The sequence below is a fragment of the Sitophilus oryzae genome, unplaced genomic scaffold (genome assembly GCF_002938485.1).
Source record: "Sitophilus oryzae breed Bouriz unplaced genomic scaffold, Soryzae_2.0 scaffold_1297_pilon_pilon, whole genome shotgun sequence".
Taxonomy (NCBI): domain Eukaryota; kingdom Metazoa; phylum Arthropoda; class Insecta; order Coleoptera; family Curculionidae; genus Sitophilus; species Sitophilus oryzae.
The window spans coordinates 11,439,067-11,459,857 of NW_022145945.1; the positions used below are offsets into that span (position 1 = coordinate 11,439,067).

Consider the following 20,791-nt stretch of genomic DNA (forward strand, 5'->3'; position numbering starts at 1 on the left):
GTATATCATATATCATATTTTTGTCGTATTCAGTAATATGTGTAATATACAGAATAAGACATAAGATTTATTATTACACATTTACGTTAGAATACAAATTATGCTAATATTCCACAATCCACAGGGTTCTACTGTCAGAAATATCATTCGTTCGAAAAAAAATGGCGTTTGAGAGTTAGAAAAATGAAGATCGCCATCATTTCATATATTATGTAAAATTGTAAGGCGAATGACATCAATCATAACTTCCAAGCTTTGACGTCGTTTTTTTTTTCGATCATGTAATATTTGTTTAATATAAACTCTCTTGAAAATGTCAGGACATTATATAGATATACATATGTACATATACAGACGCAATAATATTCCTTAGGTCAATGTAAGAAAAAAGGTTATATTGAACGTAGCCCTGAATTATTACATATAAGGAAGTTAAAACCTGTGTGTAAAGTGGCGTGGATCATTTTTATTCTAACAAAATATTCGAGATAAAGTTATAATGCAATAAACATTTCATAATGAATATGTAATAGAATCTTGTTTAACTTAATTATTTCACCATAACATTAAAAAACTGCTTTACATTGGCCTTTGAAGTGGCAGACGCTTATTTAAATTATTAAAAATTGACAAAAAAAACTTGTCAAAAATTGATATTTAAAAGGTAAAAATAAAAACTTCCAAATACCATTCGCCGTTCTCAGGAAAATTTATTCAGTAAAAATTAATTCTGAAAATAAATTCTCATCGGGAGACTTAACTTTTTTTTAAATAAAATAAGAATTTTTGACATCTTATGTTAATTTTTAATTAATGATATTTAAAGACCGGCTGACAGACATTGTTAACGATTGTTATTCCAAAGGTTGCCTTGATGTCATTTATTCTTTGTTTATACAGTATGTCCCTGGGTTGTTTTCAGAAGAAAGATTTTTTTATTATTGACAATTTGAGAAAACTGCATTCTTGATAAAAAAAATTTGCTTGTTTTCACACGGTTTAATCCCGTTTGTACATTTCCAAATTTCCATACCTAAGTCCTAAAAATCAAAACGCGTTTATATGGTAATATAATTTCGTTTTCCTTCTTTGATAGATTGTTACTGATATAATTTTAATTAACGCCATATTTCTTGCTGTTTTAAAATGTTAAAGAAGCACAAAATCTATTTAGTCCAATGTTACGGAAAGGATGATAATCGTTATCGGAAAATGTGACACTTTAACAACAGCAAAAAATATGACGAAAATAAATAAGATTAATGATTAATCAAAAGTAATAATAACCACCCAGTGCCTTCTATTAAAAGATCAGCCTACGGGCGGACTTTTGTTTACTTATATACTATATACTTCATCAGCTGTACATACTTAGATATTGGGTTAGATTCCGTTTCATATTTTGTCGGTTGATTTTTGGTTTTAACTCTTTGATTTTTGGTATTATTTATTATTGTAGTGCAAAAAACTAATTATTTTGGTGTTGAAGTGACATAAACTACTACCAGATATATGGTCACTCTCGGTTTCGCATAAAAAATATAAATTTTAAAAATTACACGTTGTGTAAGTGATTTAACCTAAAAGTGCCCATACATTTTTTACTTATCGTGATTTTTGTGTGTGTTTTTTAAGACTCTAACAATTCATCAATAAAGCTTAAGTGGAGTGTGTTTTTGGTGCTATGCCTCATCTTTGTTGTGTTCCTGGTGGAAAGGATAGTTACTAAGGATAGTTATTATACTAGGCAGCCTAAAGTGTCCGGAAGAGCAAGAAAAGTGGGTACAAGTTATAAATCAAGAGAATTTTATTGAAAATATCTTTAATAAATTTAAAAATAATATTCTCCCATGATGGTATTAATGAAAACTGGACAATTATGTTTATTTTATTCATATTGTGGAATCTCCACTCCAAGTGTTGCTGGTTCAGCTTCGATAGATTCAAACACGTAAGTAGGTATTATGATCTAGGGAAAAATAAAGAATATGTGTATTAGAGATCATGAAAAAGATTATTATTTTGAGTTCAAATTTTAAAAAGGATTTTTGTAAAGACAAGACTGATACAGTTTAAAAGAAGAATGTGTTTTTGTTTGATAATATATAATGTATGTTAAGCATAACATATATTTGTTCAGTAATTTTTAATGAATAGTATTGATTATTTATAATACCAAATTAATATCAAATATTTAAGTGATGGCTGAATACAATATGAATAAAATAACAATACAATTGGTATATTTGCATAATACAAAATTAAGTTTTAAGAATAAAGGTGTTACTAAAAATACTAAGAAATTCATATTTCTTTGTTTTAATTGGTCTAATGTTATTTACATTTTACGTAAGAATTATACCGTATCATCGAAAAAAATCGGCGTCTAGTTGGCTTGGAAATGAACATCGATGACATTCCCTAAATAACTGTACACATAAAATAATTAACTAGAATTTTACAATCTTGGAAAATTTGATATTCTTGAACCTTGATTCTAAATATTCTAAATTTTTTGATTTTCTTGGAATTTAGGTTCGGGAAAACGCTGATTGATTTTTCATTTGGTTTTTCAGTATTTTTATTTGGTTTAAAAACGGTTCGGCTAACATTATAGCCTCCATCAGTGTTGTGTCATATGAAAAAATAGTGTCGAATATAATCCAAAAATTGCATATAAAATATTCACACCACGCACATAATGTTTACTGCGTACTCCATAGTCAATGTAGATAATTTTAGTGTTAAGAATAATAATTTTAAAAAATATGTGGTCATCTTTTGATAAGTTTATATTAGTTTATTAATTGCAGTAAACATTATGAGGTGTGAATTATATTGTATATGCAATTTTTTGGATTATATTCGACACTATTTTTTTCATATGACACAACACTGATGGAGGCTATAATGTTAGCCGAAACGTTTTTTTTTAAACCAAATAAAAATAATGAAAACCCAAATGAAAACTTAATCAGCGTTTTTCCCGAACCTAAAAATCCCAAGAAAATCAAAAATTTTAGAATAATTTAACATATAAAATGCCAGCGATCTTCATTTCATAGCCATCGCTGACGCCTTTTTTTAGATAATATTGTATTATTTGTAAATATAATTTTTCGAACATTGATACTTGCAAAATATACATATAAATTTTGTGAATGCAAATAATAATACATCACTATTAGTAGATATTAAATGTTTTTTGTTAAATTAGATCGATTTTCAAACCCCAAAATTTAAAATATATTTACATTTTACCCATTATCTTATGTACCTATACATTATTTGTACATTGTAAAACATTTGCTGCATTTGTATGGTTCATAGTTTATTTGCCAAAGGATTTATTACTATAAATAGGTATATATGTTGTAGTTATTAACTGTATATTTTGTATATTTCATTTAAACTATATCATTTTTAAAATACAAACCAAAAATCTGAGGAATAATTATGTTTTCCATGTATTCTACAACATATTTATTAATCCGTTATATCTAACTAGCGTGACGTCATAAATCTCGCCCGTAGGCTGATCTTTTAATAGAAGGCACTGAACCACCTATCAAAGATTGAAATCGGAATTGTATTACCATAGAAACTTGTTATTTTTAAAAATGCAGCTATATTTTCATGTTTTTTTTTTATTTTCTCTCAAACAGAATATGTAGGTATATATCATGGAAATTTGAAAAAGAATAAACGAGATACTTTTTCAAATTTCCATGATATATACATATATAAATAAAGGGAAGAAAGAATTTATTGGGCAAGTCTACAGTAAGATTAGTCATGAGACATGACTAAAACATGACTACCCGTAGACACTCAATGTTTCTGCCTTCCGTCTTCGTCAATACGGGAGGAATCAGCAACGATGAACTATCCAAATAATTTTACTATCCAAATAATTAAACTATTCAAATAATTTTTTGCATGATTTTGCTTTTTAGAAAATAGTTTCATACACAATTTTAGAATAAAAAACAGAGACCGCGAAGCGGTCTCTGGTTTTTATTAAATTCAACTCTTTTCCAAGCAAAATTACGCGCAAAATATATTTGAATAGTTTAATCGGGCTTCGGTGAACTATCCTGATACACGATTTTTCTTAGAAAATGAAGTTTATGTTACCTTAAAATGAACTTCTTGGATTCTTTGACTAAAATCTGATGCGGAAAAACACGTTTCACATAAAAAATATTCTTAAAAATGTTATTTTATTTTTATAGCAAATTCCAGGGCAAATTCCATAACCGATAATGAAAGAGGGGCGGCATAGATAAAAGACTTATACACAAAACATCCCCCTTTAGAACTTCGTCTGTCATGTTAAGAAATGAAAGTAAATCTTTAAGTAAATAATAAAGCGCCTCTCGTGTTTGTTCGCACTCAAAAAATTTCAATTAATGCCTGTATATATTTTTAATATATTTTTTAAATTTACATTTTTTTAATTGTAAAGTAATATATTACATTTAAATGGAATATATTACATAACAATTATGTCAATTACAGGATTACAAGCTTGTTTTCTAACATTTTTAAATAAAACGAATTATAAAATTTCAATATATGTATATTTGTCGTAGGTATGAAAAAAGTAAAATATAAAATGGACAAACGCTTACTTACATTGCAATAAAACTTCCACTTTTAGTTTTGCAATCCAAACGCAATATTTCTATTTCACAAATAAAAAAATCCGACAAAACTAAAATCACTGAAACTTCCTCGACTGACAACGAAATCTGAAAAATATAACGGCACTTTTTGTTTTGGACCTGCATATCAACATTACGCTGTACTATTATGTGTTTGTTGTTGATGTAATATAAAATATCTAATTATAACTTGTAAATTTTAATATTTTAACATGATTTTAACTACTTTTGACTATAACTAACTTTTTGTTATCAAGATGACATTTTAGACGGCAACTGACATATATGTCATAATATTTGAATCTTAAATATATATGTAATATAATTTAAATTACTATAATGCAACTTTATACTAAGAAAACATTTATACATTCACAAAATACAACAAAGTCTAATAATATAGTTTGAAAACAATGAATATTGAATTAAAATTGAAAAAGTTAAGCGCGACCCCTTGTGTCAAAATTAGATGATTAAATTTTCGCAATTTTTACACTATTTGATGACCGGTGGCGCCTCTAGTGTTTGTTCGGGCGGTTGGTCTTTTACTCCCGCTTATGGCCATTAAAGAAAAAGTTCTAAAGGGGATGTTTTGTGGACTTATAATAGCGGCGGACTTGTTTATATCCGTTTCTATGTTTACGCTGACAGTAGTGAAGGTCGAATTTTGACAAATATTGCGAATTGATACATGGTTGTCAGATCAGCTAGTAAATTATCCGGAATTTCATGCATCTTTTTTGTTTTATCAAATTGGCTAAATTACCGCGCCGGCGAGACAATTGCTATAGTTATAGCTCTAGCAATGAAAACACGCTGTAAGCTGGAAGCCATCAAAGGAAAGAAAACACGCTGTAAGCGTGTTTTCAATTCTTTGGTTTGTGTTTGGCTCGGTTGGTTTGTGTTTGGCTCGCTTGAGTTGGTTTGGTTTGGTTTTGTATTGGTTGGTTTTGTATTGGTTGGTTTTGTATGGGTTGATTAGGGTTTGGTCGGGTTGGTTTGGGTTGATTTGGCTGTTTTTTTTTCTTTTTATCTGTTTGATTGATATTTTTGTTTAAACAAAAACGAAAAAAAAGCCACCAAAACACGCGTAAGCGTGTTTTGGTTGCTTTTGTTTCACTCTTCTGTTGTTTTTTAGTTTTCCCATTCACACATGACTAACGCATTTTTATTATTAAAAATGACTATTTTTTCAAAATAAAAATAAAAAACAGAAAAAGAAAATTCAGTGGAACTGGCAACATTGTTTTTCCTTTTGTCGCTGTCATGTTAAATCAAGTGTTAAAATTCAACGTAACGTCAAATATGTGTCAAAAACTACTAAAATTAAATTAAAATATTTTAAAATTCTGTGCATAATCTCCATTTATTTTTATTTAAAACTACTACTAAAAATGGGTACTTTTTGACAAAAAAAAGACAAATGCAAAAATCGTGTGTCAGGATAGTTCACCGGACCCGTTTAATCGATTAAATTTATAGGTCTCGTGATATAATATATGATTATCTCCACAGAAAAAAAAACTAAATGCTTAACTTTCTCTAAAGATCCAATAAGATGCAAACTGGTAGTAGAAAACAAAATTATTGAGCAAGTATCACAGTTAAGATACCTAGGAATAGATATGTCGCACTACCATGATCCAGAGAAATATCTGAGAAGGGGAACCTTAAAATTAACAGATTGAAAGATCTCAAATAAGTAAAAGAAGAAGAAGAAGATTATTCCTATACATAAACTTGTTTGTATACCACCAGTTTGGCATTTCTGGTCTTGAGTGCCGATTTTTGTGTGTACGGTCAATACGAGGGGTGTCTCATTTCGGTAAAAATGTACATGTACTGTCAAAATATAATTTTATTGCCAAGCGACTGCTAGTGACTATGAAGAAAACTGACTATGACTGCCATGTAATTATTATAGGCGATGTTATACAATGAACATTTCGCATTTTTATCTCTCCGACTTACTAGATTGCCATAGCGATCAGATGAGGATCCAGGATTCGCGAAAGGGGCGGGGGGCTAGAGTCAAAACTTTACTCGTTTTTTTCTCTTTTGAAGAAAAATATTTTGAGAAATGCAATCAAAAGATAAAAAACGGCTGCTGAGACTATCAAAATGTTAATATACTAATATTATGATGTTTAAACTATCCCTTTAAACGCAACTATTTCCAAAGCCTATAATAATACCATGAATTCACTGAGGCGTCGTTTCTTGTTTACCGTAATTGATATTTTAATTATTAGATATTAATACACCTATTATTATAGTATTCTGGTACATTGTCGATTTTTGAATATAATAATCTTTTTTATCTTATTTTTTTATTAGAATGGTCATAATGAAGAGGGCTACTGTAACCGCGTTATAAAAATAATCTAATTAAGGGCTTATAATTTTGCTAATATCTTTGGTTTGAAAGAGAATATCAAGATGTGGGTTTCACTGACTTTTAAAGCTTTTATTACTCTTTACCATCAGCTAAAATTACATCTACTGTCGCATTTAATTTTTTTGAAAAAACGCGCAATGTTTGTTAAATTGTAAGTCCGCGCCTCCTAGCGTCTACATTCAAAAACTTATTATTATCGTTTATACGGTATAATATTCCGTTTATCCAGTCCGAAGTTATTAATATTTAAATAAAAACAGATCGAACCTTCCCCCACTACTATATTTTGGCAGATAGTGGGAAATGGTTATAACAAAAAATATTCAAAATTTTCTGTAGATTATGAAGCTATTATTTATAGTACTAGTTATCTAGGCAACATTGTGTAAAAACTCAATTTTCTTATTTTTTATAGCAGTTGCGCCCTTTAGCGGCCGTTCTACAAACTTAAAAATAATTTCCAGCAATTTCTCATAGCCCCTTTATAGTTATAATTTTTTTTTGTACGCCCTACGACTAATACTTTCCGAGATACAGCCGAGATCTATTCTTAGTGGGACACCCTGTACATTTGTACATATATATTAAAAGTACTTTTTTTTCAGGATAAAAAAGATCCTGCTCAACAATCTGAAAACGTAGTTCTCATGGGCTGGTGCATTCCTGCATCATGTACGCCAACAGATTTGCAAGACTACCTCAACGAATATTTGTCATCAGTAGACACACCGTTGAGGAGAGAAAATGTTACTTATTCCGCAAGTATTTTGGAAAGCAGTTGTCAAGCCCAAAATGACGACAAAGGATTCGACCAAATCGATGTGTCTTTCATGTAAGTGTAAAAAAGTCCTTTAGATGATAAAATGTTGGGGGCCGAATTTAAATTACTCTGTATAGGGTGATGACAATTTTAATACTCAACATTGGTATTTCGGAAACTAGAAAAGATACGAATTCCGTTATTTGAAATAAAAGTTGCGTTATTAGAAGTTTGACAAATGCCTGGGACGAAAATACCGGTAACTTGATTAGTTCCCAATTTATGTAAAAAAATGAAAAAAAAATGTAAAATTATATGAAAAAAATATATTTGTTTTTTTTTATTTTAAATGACAATATCTCCACAAAACTATTGTATCAAACGTAAGTTGGTAGTTTGATATTTTTTACCTTGGCTAATTAAATGCCGCTTTCAGAAAATTTCTAAGCTTTTTAGATCCCGCACAACAACAGTCAAGTTTTTCTTTTCTTATGGCTACTATTTTGAATTTTTTTACCATTAGATAGTGCGAAAATAAATATATGTATATATACGGTTAGGGTTAGTTTATCCACTATTGATCCAATAATATCCAAAATCTTTAGAAAATTCAGATTTTCTTAAAAATATGCCCAATATCGGATAAGCTTTGGAAATCCAACCGACCGGACCCTTTATAGGAGGCAAAATTGTATAGTAGATATTATACAGGATGTCCGGAAATTAATGCAACAAAATTTGATCATAGATTCTTGAAAAAAAAATAGGTGACACGTATTCTTTATTTTTGGCGAGTGGCCCCCCTTTTCGGATTTACAGCCCCCCTTAATTTCGCCGCTAAAAAGAGTTTTTTTATATCTCAGGGCCCTGTTGGTCGAAAATCACTAAATTTGGTACACGTTGTTTTACCATAAAATAACATTTTTTGATGCTATTAACTTTATTTATTTTCATCAGTGGCGTCTCTACGGTATTTAAACTAAATATTATTAAAGAAAAAAATCGTATGCCGCTGTTTTTTTTAAATAAAAATTATTTTTAAAATCTACATTAAATTTGGAACAAATTTGATCTCTAGAGTTTTTTTTGGTACGACGCGCGACGCGACGCACCGTTTTCGCGTAAAAAAATAAAAACCATTTCATCAATCACCTATGACTAAATCGCTAAAATTTTACCGTAAATTTCAATGGCAAAATTTTTAAAACGGCAAACTTAAGTTTAAAATAATTTTTTATTTTCCAAAATCTTGTTTTTATTGCCTAAGTGCGGACCAAAATGTCCAAAAACCTAAATTGCCGTTTTTTAAATTTTGCTATGAAAATTTACATTAAAATTTTAGCGATTTAGTCATGTATGAAAATGGTTTTTATTTTTTTACGCGAAAACGGTGCGTTGCACGGTGGGGTATTAGCATGAAAAAGGTGATCGAAATTCGAAAAAGCAAATGTGTTTAAGATTTCCCAAAAAAAGATAAATGATAAGTTAAATCATCTCTGCCATGAATGGCGTTGCTATGGGTGTGTTTAGTTGCATTCATTTGTTTCAACGAAACGTCAAAGTTGTTACTTCTCACAGATAAGAGGTAAATGGCTAAATTTTATGTTTAAAATTATAAATTGTTGTTGTTCTTGTGCTCCTTTTACGTTTATTATTGTTTTGATTGAACTCAGCAAGCTGCAGGTATATATTCTACAAAAACATATTATTTATTTTGATATTCTCTATACTAACGATTTTTTCGCAATTAAAAGTTAGGCGTTCAGAAAATTTGATTAAATTTGTGACATTTTTATTATACTTAGAGATTTAGTTGCGCATTTCGAAGAATTCAGCATATTGTCTATATACGTTTACTAAACATTGGGCTTTCATACAGTAAAATAAAATACTGCGACTTTTTGCGACTTTGCTGATAAAATGAGAAAAACATTCTTAGTTTCCTCTAATTTGCAAATCAGTGATATACTAATGCGAAGTGTAAACCGGCGATGGCATTGTTGTGTACAAAGCGATCGCATTAGTGCCGTTAGCAGTATAGAACAATTTGGCATTAGTAGTGGCTTTAGTGGTATGGGCATTGGTCGCAGATCAGTAGTAGCATTATTACTATTAGTTGCGATATTACTACTGGCATTAGTGGCATTGACCGTGGAAACACGGGAACAGTGATTTTTCTTTTTGTTAGAATCGACGAATTATCCTTTATTTTGTTCATATCATTTCCTCTTTAATTGAAAATAGCAATAATTTATATAAGGTAAAATAATTTCGATCAACTATCGGTGTCAAATACCCCACTGTGCGTCGCGTCGTACCAAAAAAAATCAAGAGATCAAATTTGTTCCAAATTTAATATGTAGATTTTAAAAATAATTTTTATTAAAAAAGAACCAGTGGCGTACCATTTTTTTTTCTTTAATAATATTTAATTTAAATACCGTAGGGACGCCACTTATGAAAATAAAAAAAAAAGTTAATAGCATCAAAAAATGTCATTTTTTGTAAAACAACGTGTACCAAATTTAGTAATTTTCGTCCAACAGGGCCCTGAGTTATTAAAAAGAACTCTTTTTAGGGGCGAAATTTAGGCGGGGCCACTCGCCAAAAATAAAAAATACGGGTCACCTATTTTTTTTTCAAGAATCTATGACTAAATTTTGTTGCATTAATGTCCGGACACCCTGTAGAATGTATTGCTAGGGTCAACAATATACAGCGTGGTCCGAATTGTATTCCGGAACTTTTTCAGCATATTCTGCAGATAAAAATAAGTAAAAAAGTTCGTATAAATGTATGTACTAAAATGCTTAGTTTCGGAGATACAGGGTGTAGAAGTTTCATTTTTATTTCGATTTTTTCCAAATAATTTCTGAAGTAACGTCAATATTTGGATGAAAATTGCTGTTTGGTAGTTTTTTGACATGAGAAATTTGATTATGATGACAATATGACTCCTACTAGTAGAGGGCGCCACCTACATATTTCTTAACTGGTTTGGAGAGTAATAACTTTTTGTCCGTACCTGTATAAAACTACTGAGTAAAAAAATATACATTTAAAACGTTTTTTGCGTGAAAATGGTCTCTTGGTAAAAATCGCTACAAATAATGGTTTTCGAGATATTTGGAATCGAACTTATCAAGACCTGTCATCATTGACATAAATTAAACATGTTGACTAAATAGTTATTAGATTGAAATCATAAATTTGAAATGTTTTTGTGTCAAAAGTTCAACAGAAACTGTTATATCATCATTTTTTGCAGAAAAAATTATGATTAATTAAAAAAAATAAAAATTTCCCAAATTTATTATTTCAGTGAAATAACTATATCTACTCAACGTGTTTATTTTTCGTCAATAATGACATGTATTGACTATTTCCATTCTAAATATCTTAAGAACGGTTGCTCGTAGCGATTTTTACAAAGAGATATTTTTTACGTAGAAAGTGTTGGAAATGTATATTTTTTCGCTCGGCAGTTTTGTACAGGTATGGACAAAAAGTTATTACACTTCAAAACAGTTAAAACACATGTCGGTGGCGCCCTCTACTAGTAGGAGTCATATTGACATCAAAATCAAATTTCTCATGTCAAAAAACACCCAGACACCAATTTTCATCCAAATATTGACGTTACTTCAGAAATTATTTGGAAAAAATTGAAATAAAAATGAAACTTCTAAATTTTGTATCTCCGAAACTAAGCATTTTAGGACATACAATTATACGAACTTTTTTACTTATTTTTATCTGCAGAATATGCTGCCGAAGTTTCCGGAATACAGTTCGGACCACCCTGTTTACATAAATAAAGAAAAACGAAATATGTATGGTGTTTATCTGAAAAATGGTTGAATTTCTGATGACATTAAGGGTAAGAACACTGTACCCTGAAAGGCTACAGGCTCATCTTACAATTTTCTCAGGCATTTCTCGAAATTTTGCTGATACCGGTAAACTATCAATGTCTAAAAGGGCTGAATGATCATAAAACATGTCTTAGGTTAGACCGAAATATATCAGAAACATTTTAGCCGTGATCAGGGACACAGAATCTTAAGTCTTTTTTTGATTTGAATCATTTTAATGATTTGGTCTCCTGCGAGGAATATAAAAACCGATGTATTAAAAATAAAGCGTATTTTAGAGACGTTGTAGCCGCTACTGTACCGGATTTTGATAATTTGAACTGTTCTCTGATTTAACGGAATTCGTATCTTTTTTTCGATGCTTATTGGTGAGCAACGATATTATTACCACCCCGTATACCCAGATTTTGCCGTACTGTGTACTAATTTAGTTTATTTATCTAAATAATATTTATATTTTTTATAGATTGGTGACGTTGATAGTAGTCCTATTATTAATAGCATCGACTATATGTGACGTAATGTGGACTGATGAGGAGAAATTAGGAAAAGGTAAAACGTTTACTTTTTTTATAGACGGCGTCCGTTCTTCTCAAAGAGACATGGTTTAAATTAAAAAGAAGAAGAAAGAAGACTCTTTCTTTCTTCTTCTTTTTAAAACGTTTACTTATTATGATTATGTTGTTAAAAGTATTAACATTAAAACATCAAGAGTATTAAACAACAAATTTCCTTATATCTGTTAGAGGCAGATGCCGAATTCGCCCAATGTCCGAAATAATTAGACATATGGCGATTATAATTAAATATACCTACCTATATCCACAAAGTTACGCGGAAGAGTTTTGCATTGGTTTCAACTTTTATGCGGAGGATGTTAATCTTTTGTTGTTATATTATACCAAAAAAAGATTAACCCCTTCCGCAAAGAAGTTATATAAAGACTATTTATAACTACGAAGTTGCACGCACCTGGCAAGTTTAGTATGGACAAATCGCCATATGTCTAATTATTTCGGACATAGGCCGAATTCGGCATCTGCCTCCAACATATATCTATTGAATAAGTATGTTCTTTATGTCTGAAAACTTACGAGTATAATCTTAATATTACTATTACAAAAATAATTAGAGGTATGATTAATTATTATAATTCATATATCACACACCCTTTTTAAATAGTCAGACTACAGGATAAAAATATGGTCCTTTATTGAACTGATATATAATATTCAGCCTCATATCTCCGAAACTATAATTACAAAAACACAATTATTGTTAATGTATCATAATGTGTATTTCTTATCACAAATTTACTTAATATTTATATTTAGTTTTAATGTTATTCGAATTTTAATCGAAATAATTCAAAAGCAATAAATAAAAATTTATACTCTATGTTTCTCAAAAGTGGCTGTAACTTTTTACTTTTTTCACATAAGAAAACAAGATTTGGTATGTTAGTTTATGATATAAATGAGGATTGATTGACGTATTCATTTAATTTCGTTCCCTTCCTGTTTCACCGGAAATGACTACCTCTTTTGATTTTTAAACGATACCGTCGGTTATTTTTCACCTTATTTGATAGAAAATGACATTCTGATTACAATGACATATCATATGGAGGACTAAATCCCAACCGTGGAAGTGTGTGTTCCCTCGTAGGAAGTAGAAGATTCTCTCTTCGGAGGATGAATATGTGTTGTCAGAGGCCGATGGAAAATACCCTGTCCCCCCTACAACAGGATGAACCTATGTATGATGAGTTATAAACTGCATGATAAGTTATAATTACTCAAGAAAGGGGGTTGCAATAGTTTTTTTAGTTAAGGTCGCTGTGATTAACCCCCCTTCCAGTCATTCTACTACTAATTATACACTCAGCTGCAAAAAAACGCAACAGAGAAATTTTTGGTCAAATTTAAAGTGTTTATTTTTGTTATTTTTAGCCCTATTTTCATAGCTTTTTTAGCAAACTCTACATAATTATATCAACTTTAATTCGTAAACTCAGTTTTTTGTAAACTTCAGTAATTGGCATATTATACAGGGTCAATCGAGGGGTTGTTTTTTATCCTAACTTTAAAACACCCTGTGCAATAATTTCGTGTGTAAACTTTCCTAAAATATAATTTTACGGTAAGAACCATGTATTGTCTCCTGAGCATTTTGTTTTTTGGATCATGTCAATGCATGTTATGGTTAATTTTTAAAAGCGAAATGAACTGATCACGATCAATTTGCAATTTTTTCAGTTATCAAATGATCGTTAAAGTAAATACTTTTGATATAATTTTTTAAAAAGATGAGATAGTTTTGGTGACTATTGTCGTAACGTCATATTACGCTGCATCGGATACTCTATATTAAATTAGAAAAAAAAATGTTAAAGACTAACGATACAGTCCTGGTTTTAATAAACATTAATAACGATAACAGAACTATTGATATTAAGGAAAAAATCTGTAATACTGAAGTATACAAAGAGAAAAAAAATGTAAAAAATACCCTAATTCTTTGTATTGCCTCCCCTGGCTGCCATAAGTGCCTGTATACGTTTGTTCATATATTGTCATTGAGGCTGCATATATCATACTGCGATATGTTTTCACATTCTTCCTTAAGGACCAAGCGGAATTCATTTAATGAAGCTTGTAACGCTTCGCGACCTCTACGCTCCTGCCAATCATTTCCCAAACGTCGAACATGATGGGCAGTTCATAGTAGTATATATGTAGTTCGCAATAATCAGAAAAGCTGCCTTGTCATATTGAAAAAAAAACTTCAAAAATAACTTATAATTGAAAATATCGCAAATTGTTGGTGGCAAGTTCATTTCGCTCTTAAAAATTAACCAAGGCCTGTATTGACATGATCCAAAAAACAAAATACTCAGGAGACATGGTTCTGACCATAAAATTGTATTTCAGGAAAATTTACACACGAAATTATTGCACAGGGTGTGTCAACGTTAGGGTAAAAAAACAATCCCTCGATTAACTCTGTATAATATACCAAATACTAAAGTTTATAAAAAAAACTTAGTTTACAAATTAAAGTTGATATAATTATATGCCACGGCCCTAAATATAACAACAATTTGACTCGAAATACAAGAAGTATGTGTTATCCAATAATAAAATGCCTTTTCCAAATATGCTAAGGAGCTACCCTCGGTCTATCTGAAAAAATTGAGTTATGATTAAAAATTCGATTTGGGCATCTTTTTTTGGTCGCTTAAAAGATGCCCAAATCGTATTCTATTTTTCAATCTATTTTTCCAAAGCTCCTGGATTAAGAATTAATTATTTAACACAGCTATGGATGGCACTCTACATTGAAATTTAAAATGATATTTATTTTTAATTCAAAATGTCAAACGTTGATATATGATATGTCATTCAGAACGCCATTTTCTATCATATAAAGTAAAAAAATACCGAGTGTACCATTTGAAAATCAAAAGTTGTAGTAATTTCCAACCAACCAGTCAATCCCGGGTTAAGTCATAATATACTAACATACCAAATTCCGTTTTTTATCTGAAAAAATAAAAAAGAGGGGTGAGCCACTTTTGCAAAATATTCCGTTTTATTATCATACACTTTTCTATCATAACCTAAGGTGAAGCATAAGCTTAAGTGCATATTTTTTAAGGGTAAAAAGAAATGCAATGCGGTTTAAAAAATAATTTATAGCCAATCATCTGCCATAATATAAACGTACTGTCGAACTCTCTGATAACCAACTGACCAAACTCTGAAATTAGAGTATTTCGAGGAGTATTCTATGCTTCAAAATATGCCTTTTTATGATATACATAAACCGTATTTCTTTTATTTCAAGTCCCATAAAGTTTTATTACACCAAACTTGGTAATAATACCAACAGCAAGTAGTTCTGCAGTAGTACTTTATTCATTTAGAATCTTGACCATGTACAATAATATAATTAGTAGTATGTAAGGTAAAAAATACAAAAATAATAGAATCATCCGTAAAATTGTTCATACTTGAGGATGTAATATGTAATACATACATTTTATTTACATTTCATTACATTAAAATAATTTTTCTTTTTGTCCATTTTGGATCATAATTTTTAATTCGCTTTAATATTCTTTTGTGCCTTTCGGCCATTTTTAGTAAGATACTAGAATTATCTCATACCAAGATTTGTGCCAAGATCCTGATGGAATAATTTTCAGATTATGTTTATTATAATGATTTTTTTTCCTTACCTTGACATACAAGTTTAGACACCCATTAATATGAAAATTTTATTTCCATAATTTTAGGTTTTAGTAAAACTGTTAAAATTTATTGTTGTTCGAGAATCTTCTACATAAAAATTATCTTAAATCTCTCCCATAAAATTGTTTCGTTTCTGGAAAATAACCATTCGATAATATTTAAGTATTCACCATTAAATTTTTTTTATCTTTATATGTTATTATTTAATTATTAACAATTTGTTTATAAAATATTAATTTATTTAATTTATTCTACAACTAACAAAATAGGTTTTGAATTGTTATGTATAATTATGTTTATATTTTTAATAACCTTGACATAAAAGTTTGAGCGACACTTAAAATTTTATTTGCTAATTATTCTTGTTAAATTAAAATAATAATAGCTTTAATATGATATCTGTATTGATGGGAAATATTTTGTTAAGTTGTCGCATAATAGTTCATATTAGATCTTTGATATTAGTCATGTAAAAAACATTTGCAATGGCATTCGTAATTTTATGCCAATATTTTGCGAATATCAACTTTAGAAAAAATATTAAAATGCAAATAACATTGGATAAACTAAACAAAGAAATATGATTTATTAGTTAATATTTATAGTCTTGAACAGTTTCTACACTATTCCCGAAATGTGTCGCGAATATATTTCTGGACGTGAAACATTTCGCGAAACATTTCTAGAATACTTTCAAAAGTAAACCTTATGCTTTTTTTTATATTGCGGGGTCTTGGCTAATCTCGGCCGCAAACACCGAAACAGAGCGAAATCAACCGAGAAAAACCGTGATTGGTTGTTTGTTTATAATTGTTATTCGAATTATCTCGCGAAATCTTTCGACAAAACTTTTATAACACGCGTTTATATTCTTGAGAGAACATTGCTTTTAAAAAATGTCCGTAGACTATACTTTTGTTGACAACGGGTCAATGAATAATTTTCGCTCTCATCTGGACATATTGATGATGTTGTTAGTATTGCTCATTAAGCAATACTACAGTTAATTAATAAATTAAGTCCGTAAACATGACATCTATTAATTATTCATTATAATAAAATTAAATAATACAAATATTGTAATTATATTCCTGCAAATTAAGTAAAAAGTTTTGTTCTTAAATATCTGCTATACATTTTATAAACGCGTGTTCATATGTCAATCTTGTGGAAAATATATCGACATAACAAGATGTAATTAAAGAAATATCATTGTAACAACAGATATTTTAGAAACGTCAGGTCTGCTTATTTACTCAGTGAGATTCATGAAAAAAAGTCCTTTGTCTCGGGTTCAGAAACTGACATGTCGTGGAAGTATTTCGAGACATAACGAAAATGAATGAGACAACAGGAGACAACCGAAAGTGGCCAAAAAACGCCCCCTTCTCCGCGGTTTTCCGAGTAGTTTCGAGGCATTTTAAGAAATGAAAATAAGCCGAGACAAGCCGATATGAGACATAGGTAGACGAGTATGAGACATAGAAACACGGAATAACCCGTCTTTACTATTCGATGACCTTGACCTACTTCCAACTGTTTCGCGCATAATGTAGAGGGTGTTTAATAATTTCATTCTTTGAAGTTTTATTTGCATTAAATTACAAAAAATACTATTTATTTTAAGATTTTCTGTGTAGAAAGCGCGCTTAGTAAAAATCTAAGCGCAAGACCAGGACTAAGACTAAGACTGAACCCTGCAAGATTACTATTAACAGCAAAACCATAACCAAGACTCCCTTGGTCATGGTGTTGCATTTGCTCATCACTAAATACAAGTTTTAAGATATCAATTTAAAGGCTTCATTTAATAGATATTAACATAAATAATATTAAATCCTATATTTTTGTTGTTATTTTAAAAATTAATAATTATTCATTTTGACAACTTTATTATTTCTGTTGTAGGCTCATCTTTAAGACGGCTATTAGTCTCGTTTTCTATAAAGAAAAATTATCCAAGACTAGGTCACAGTGATGATTCCAATCCAGCCCTTAAGGTTCTTTATGGTATGAGAGTGATATGCATTTGTATGATCATAACGGACCATAGATTTGGAACATTTTTGAGCAATGCTATCATGAATTTCAATGAAGTTGAAGAGGTATTTTATATATATAGGGTGTCTCACAATCTAGATACGAAAAAGTGTAAAAATAGAAAAAATATATTTTTCTGTTTTTGGGACACTATGCACAGGGTGGCGCCTCTCATACGACGCGGAGGCTTCGAGGAGAACGACAATTTTTTTATTAAAATCAAATTTGGTGAACATATGCAGGTTAATTTAGAGCATTTTTTAAAAATATAGAGAGTTGTAACAGGGTATCACCAAAAAAGGTACACACCAAAGTTTTTTTTTTTGTAATGGAACATCCTATATATTAATTGATTTTCCGATTTTAGGAATAAAATAAAGGTGATTTTTTTAAAGAGGTATATGGACTAAAAAATGTAAGGTTTTTGAGATTATTTAATATTTTCTAAAAATGAAGAATAATTTTTAAATTTCAATAAAAGCTACTTAAATTAAAATTTACCCGGGATAATCTAATATGTAGTTAAAATAACTATTGTACTTTAAATCAAATTAAAACTTGACACAAAAAATTATACAGGGTGAGACAAAATTAATATTAAACATTGGTCATATTTAAAACCAAGTTACTCTTTTATTTTAAATGGAGCACCCAGTATATTATTCCGATATTCAATGGGGAATTCATGACTCTTCAAAATAATATTAAGGTACTAACCAAACAAAGATTTTCCTAGATATTTTCATTTTTATGATTAAGTGTCAGTAGATCTTTATTAGTTGATAAAATCTAGGTGGCTGTGTTATAGAAGAATTTTATACTGAATCTGGCGTTAATCTGACACATTACAGTCTGCATACATTTTAGTCTGACGTTACTTCAACATAGCTGTCAAATCAGTTCAACTTTAACAACTATTATAGTTATCATTTTGTGGCAGTTAAAACAAAAAAAAATCTTAGAAATTTGCAGAAAATAAAAACTTGTAATAGGTATAAGTATCAAAGAGAATTGATACGATTATATTAGTTGGTGACTGTAGAGTGCATTCTCCAATTAAGATAATATTTAAGTGCTCCTGATTCTTCTGGTCTGGACTTTTTTATGGGGATTTGTTAAAGACAGTGTTCACAAAACTCGACCAACTATTATCGACAACATGATTGCGGCTGCTTTTCGAAGTAGTAATAGTAATTCCACATATGGCCTTTTAACATGAAAAGATCTTTTGAAAAGCGAATCATTTTATGCAGTGAACAAGAAAGAAAGCATTCTGAACATTTGATTTCATCTAGCTAATTTTTGTCACAAAATTAAACGTTTATATCTAGTTTAAATTCTGTATTAATTAAAATACGTTTTAAACGCGTATTTTTTATTACTGTTGAGTATTTTAACAAAAAATATATCACAGCTACCAGATTTTACGAAATAATAAACATCTACTAACGAAAAATCATAAAAATGAAAATACCTAGGAAAATCTTTGGGGGGTAGGCAACCTTAATAGTCTTTTGAAGATATATGAATTCTTCATTGTATACCGGCATAATATACTGGGTGTTTCATTTAAAATAACGGAGTAACTTGATTTTAAAAGTGACCAATGTTTAATATTAATTTTGTGTTACCCTGTATATCTTTTCGGGTCAAATTTTAATTTGGTTTAGGTTCAATGGTTATTGTAATTAAATATCAGGATATACAGGGTAAATTACAATTTAGGTAGCTGTTATTGAAATTTAAACTTTATTCTTCATTTTTACAAAATGTGAAATATGTCAATATCCTTACACTTTAAACATATGCTTTTTTAATGAAACCCACCCTTATTTTTTCTAGAATCCAGAAATTAATTAAGATATAGGGTGTTCCATTACAAAAAACCCAACTTTTATGCATAACTTTTTTTGGGGACATTCTGTAGTATTGTCCTATATATATTTTTATAAAAGCCTTTCAATTAACCTACATATGTTCCCAAAATTTAATTTCGATATAACTACCGTTCTCCTTGGAACCTCCGCGTGGTATGAGAAGTCACCCCGTACATAATAGACTTTATAAGAGTCTATAAATATTTAATCATAATATATTTTAAATTGTTTTAGCAATACAGATCAACACTTGGAACACTTTTTTTCCATGGAGATCTCTTTGTAGATTCCTTCTTTATCCTTAGTGGTATTCTCGTCACTTACTGCCTTCTAATACAGTTCGATAAGAAAGTATTAAATCCAGGATTCATTATCCTTATGAGATACATAAGGTAAAGCATTTTTTTCTAAAATTTCACTAAAGTGGACAAACAGATCATTTGATCTAAATATAATAAAGTTTAAGTCAATAAAAAATATTGTTTGTTAAACTTTTTTATTATTTTTATTATATATAAAGTTAATAAGTTAATACAAGTACCGTATGATCGAAAAAAAACGGCGTCCAGTTGGCTGGGAAATGACGATCGATGACATTTCCCATATAAATTTACATATAAAATGACAGCGATCTTTATTTCATAGCCAACGCTGACGCCGTTTTTTCTCGATCATACAGTATTTATTTAGAGAATATTATTTTTAGACTGACCCCTATGTACGCTTATGTGATTTATTTCTGCGCTACCATGTTCTATTTTGTTGGGCATGGACCGATGTGGAAGACGATCATAGCACCGGAAGTCCAAGATTGCAGGGAAAATTGGTGGACAAGCTTACTGTATGTCAGTAACTACGTCAATGCAGATCACATGGTAAGTGTAACAACTATCAAGAAAAGATGCAACTAGATGATAA

At 29.8% G+C, this 20,791-nt stretch overlaps 1 protein-coding gene across 1 annotated transcript in view; it reads left to right on the forward strand.

The window, feature by feature from the left end:
* Positions 1–20,791, forward strand: part of LOC115874790 (nose resistant to fluoxetine protein 6-like) — an 86,788-nt gene that overhangs the window by 48,893 nt on the left and 17,104 nt on the right. Inside the window, exons 3-7 of the mRNA XM_030890067.1 lie at positions 7,671–7,897; positions 12,167–12,252; positions 17,865–18,061; positions 20,108–20,265; positions 20,580–20,748. Of these exons, the coding sequence (XP_030745927.1) occupies positions 7,671–7,897; positions 12,167–12,252; positions 17,865–18,061; positions 20,108–20,265; positions 20,580–20,748 (837 nt within the window). The remainder of the gene's footprint in view (positions 1–7,670; positions 7,898–12,166; positions 12,253–17,864; positions 18,062–20,107; positions 20,266–20,579; positions 20,749–20,791) is intronic.